Genomic DNA, 2008 nt, shown 5'->3' with positions numbered 1-2008 from the left:
CTTCATTTCTTGTCTATTTCTAAAAAGTATCAATTCAACTTTGGTTTCTTCACTTCCAACAATTCCATGAAGTATCAATTCAAGCAATGAGAAATGATATTGTTCTGGAACGTTTTGTTTCCTTTTCATTACCTTTCCTTCTCTATTTAAAACATAAAGACGTTCCAGTAAATTATCCACATCTGTTTTGCCATTACTATGACAATAATGAGATTCAACAGTAGAAATGGTGCTTTGTTTCAGAAAGATTTCTACTGATTTCTCTTTGTATATAACAATAGCATAATCAAAGCTTGGGAAAGTCTCAGATTCTGGAATGAATAGTACTCCTGTTCCACGCAAATAGTTTCTTCGATTGAGGGAATGTAAATCCTTTAGATCCAAACTTGCATGTTCGTTAACTTCATATGATAAGGTGGATGTTGTGGTTGTACTCAACTTGTTCGTTACATAGAATTTCCAGTCCATACTCTCGTCTTAACAAGAATTTTTCAAACAGTGCTCTCCTTTCTGTGAAACAGAAATATTCTTGGGTATGTGTGGCATGTCAACTTTGGTGCAGTAGTATATTATTAATGATCCAGAATCTCCCGTTTAGAATAAGAAACGGCCTGAATCCCGTTCATCCCGTTGCCCGTCTCACCGTTTATTTGTATCAACTCACTGGATCATCATGTACTTCACCAAATCAAAAAGTTTCTTCTAGTAGTACTATTTAAATTGATAATAAACATCATATTTATTATAATATATTCCTTTTCTTTTGTGTTGGTCAAGTTCTGGTTGGGTTGACTAAGAATTGGTTATTTACTCGCCCAAATTAAATTTCCAAATCATGCAACTTTCCCATGTATTAGTAAATATCAAATTAATAATAAATTTCACTTTTTTTTTAATTTTTTATATAAGAGGCATTCCTTAACACTCTTTTTTTCCCTTAATTCTAAATAACTCTTGGATCAGATGACGAAACCTGAATTTTTTGAATAATTATGGATATATATAAATAATGACAATGCTACTAACTGTAATTGACATGTTTTATTATTTGCGAATAAACTTGAAACAAATCTATTCAAAGATTTGCTAATTTGTTAGTTGAAGTTACAAAATCAAACAATGAAACTTGACCTGGTAACATATATGAATGCACACATCGAGTGGGGAAAGTTTCATGAAATAAAAATGTGAAATTTGATCTTGGGAATGAAATCGTTAAGAACAAGTAGATTAAATCCAACAACAAATGGAATAGCCTATTTTATTCAATTCATATTAGAACAATTTTAGAATGTTACTGTGTTATTGAGCTTAATATCCATTCTTAATTCCGTTTCTTACTTCAGACTGCCCCGTTGGACAGTTTCTTACTTGAGGCGGATTCCGTGAGACTCTGTGTTCCGTCACTCCGTTTCTTAGTATTCACTCAATAATATAAAGGTTTTGATCAGAATCCTTGAATAGTAAACCCATATCGTATACATTTCCTGAAACAGTGCAAGGCCTTCCATCGAAAAGACCCAGAGTAAAAAGATCTTCAAGTGTTTTTAAAAACTCATCATTCTCCTCTTTGTCCATTTTGTTAACTAATGAGCGCAATCTAGAAGCATATTCTCCCTGTCTTACTGTGATAAAATGATTGATATCTTCATCAGTACCCTTTTTACCTTTCAAATGGTCAGTCAAGTATTTCAACTCTCTTGGAATTCTTCCTGTTACATGGGCTATTCTTTTATCCTTTGGGTTCAAACCCACAGCTGAAACAAGTTGTTCAAACTCTGTCGTTGTTGGAGGAGTGATTCTAACTACCCTTCCTCTTTCTCCTCCTGGTAAATGGTCTTCGAAGGAGCTATGAGCACTTCCACAATAGATAGTAACTGTATAATTCCCTGATGTAACTCCTGTCCATCTGATAAAATCTTGAAAATAAGCAAAAGAAGCAGGAATCTTATTGTAATAGTCAGGTCTGAATAATTCATTATGTTCATCAAACAAATAGAACATAGAT

The 2008-nt window shown here is 33.1% G+C and overlaps 1 protein-coding gene across 1 annotated transcript; it reads right to left on the bottom strand.

Moving 5' to 3' along the window:
- Positions 1-1422: 1422 nt before the first annotated feature.
- On the bottom strand, positions 1423-2004 carry NAEGRDRAFT_68916 (uncharacterized protein; the record flags this gene model as incomplete). Its single annotated transcript, XM_002675838.1, has 1 exon — positions 1423-2004. The coding sequence occupies one exon, from the start codon at positions 2002-2004 to the stop codon at positions 1423-1425; it is 582 nt and encodes a 193-aa protein (XP_002675884.1).
- Positions 2005-2008: the final 4 nt, after the last annotated feature.

The sequence above is a fragment of the Naegleria gruberi genome, assembly GCF_000004985.1.
Source record: "Naegleria gruberi genomic scaffold NAEGRscaffold_31, whole genome shotgun sequence".
NCBI classification, from domain to species: Eukaryota; Heterolobosea; class Eutetramitea; order Acrasida; family Naegleriidae; genus Naegleria; species Naegleria gruberi.
This window is presented reverse-complemented; position numbering and strand designations above follow the sequence as displayed.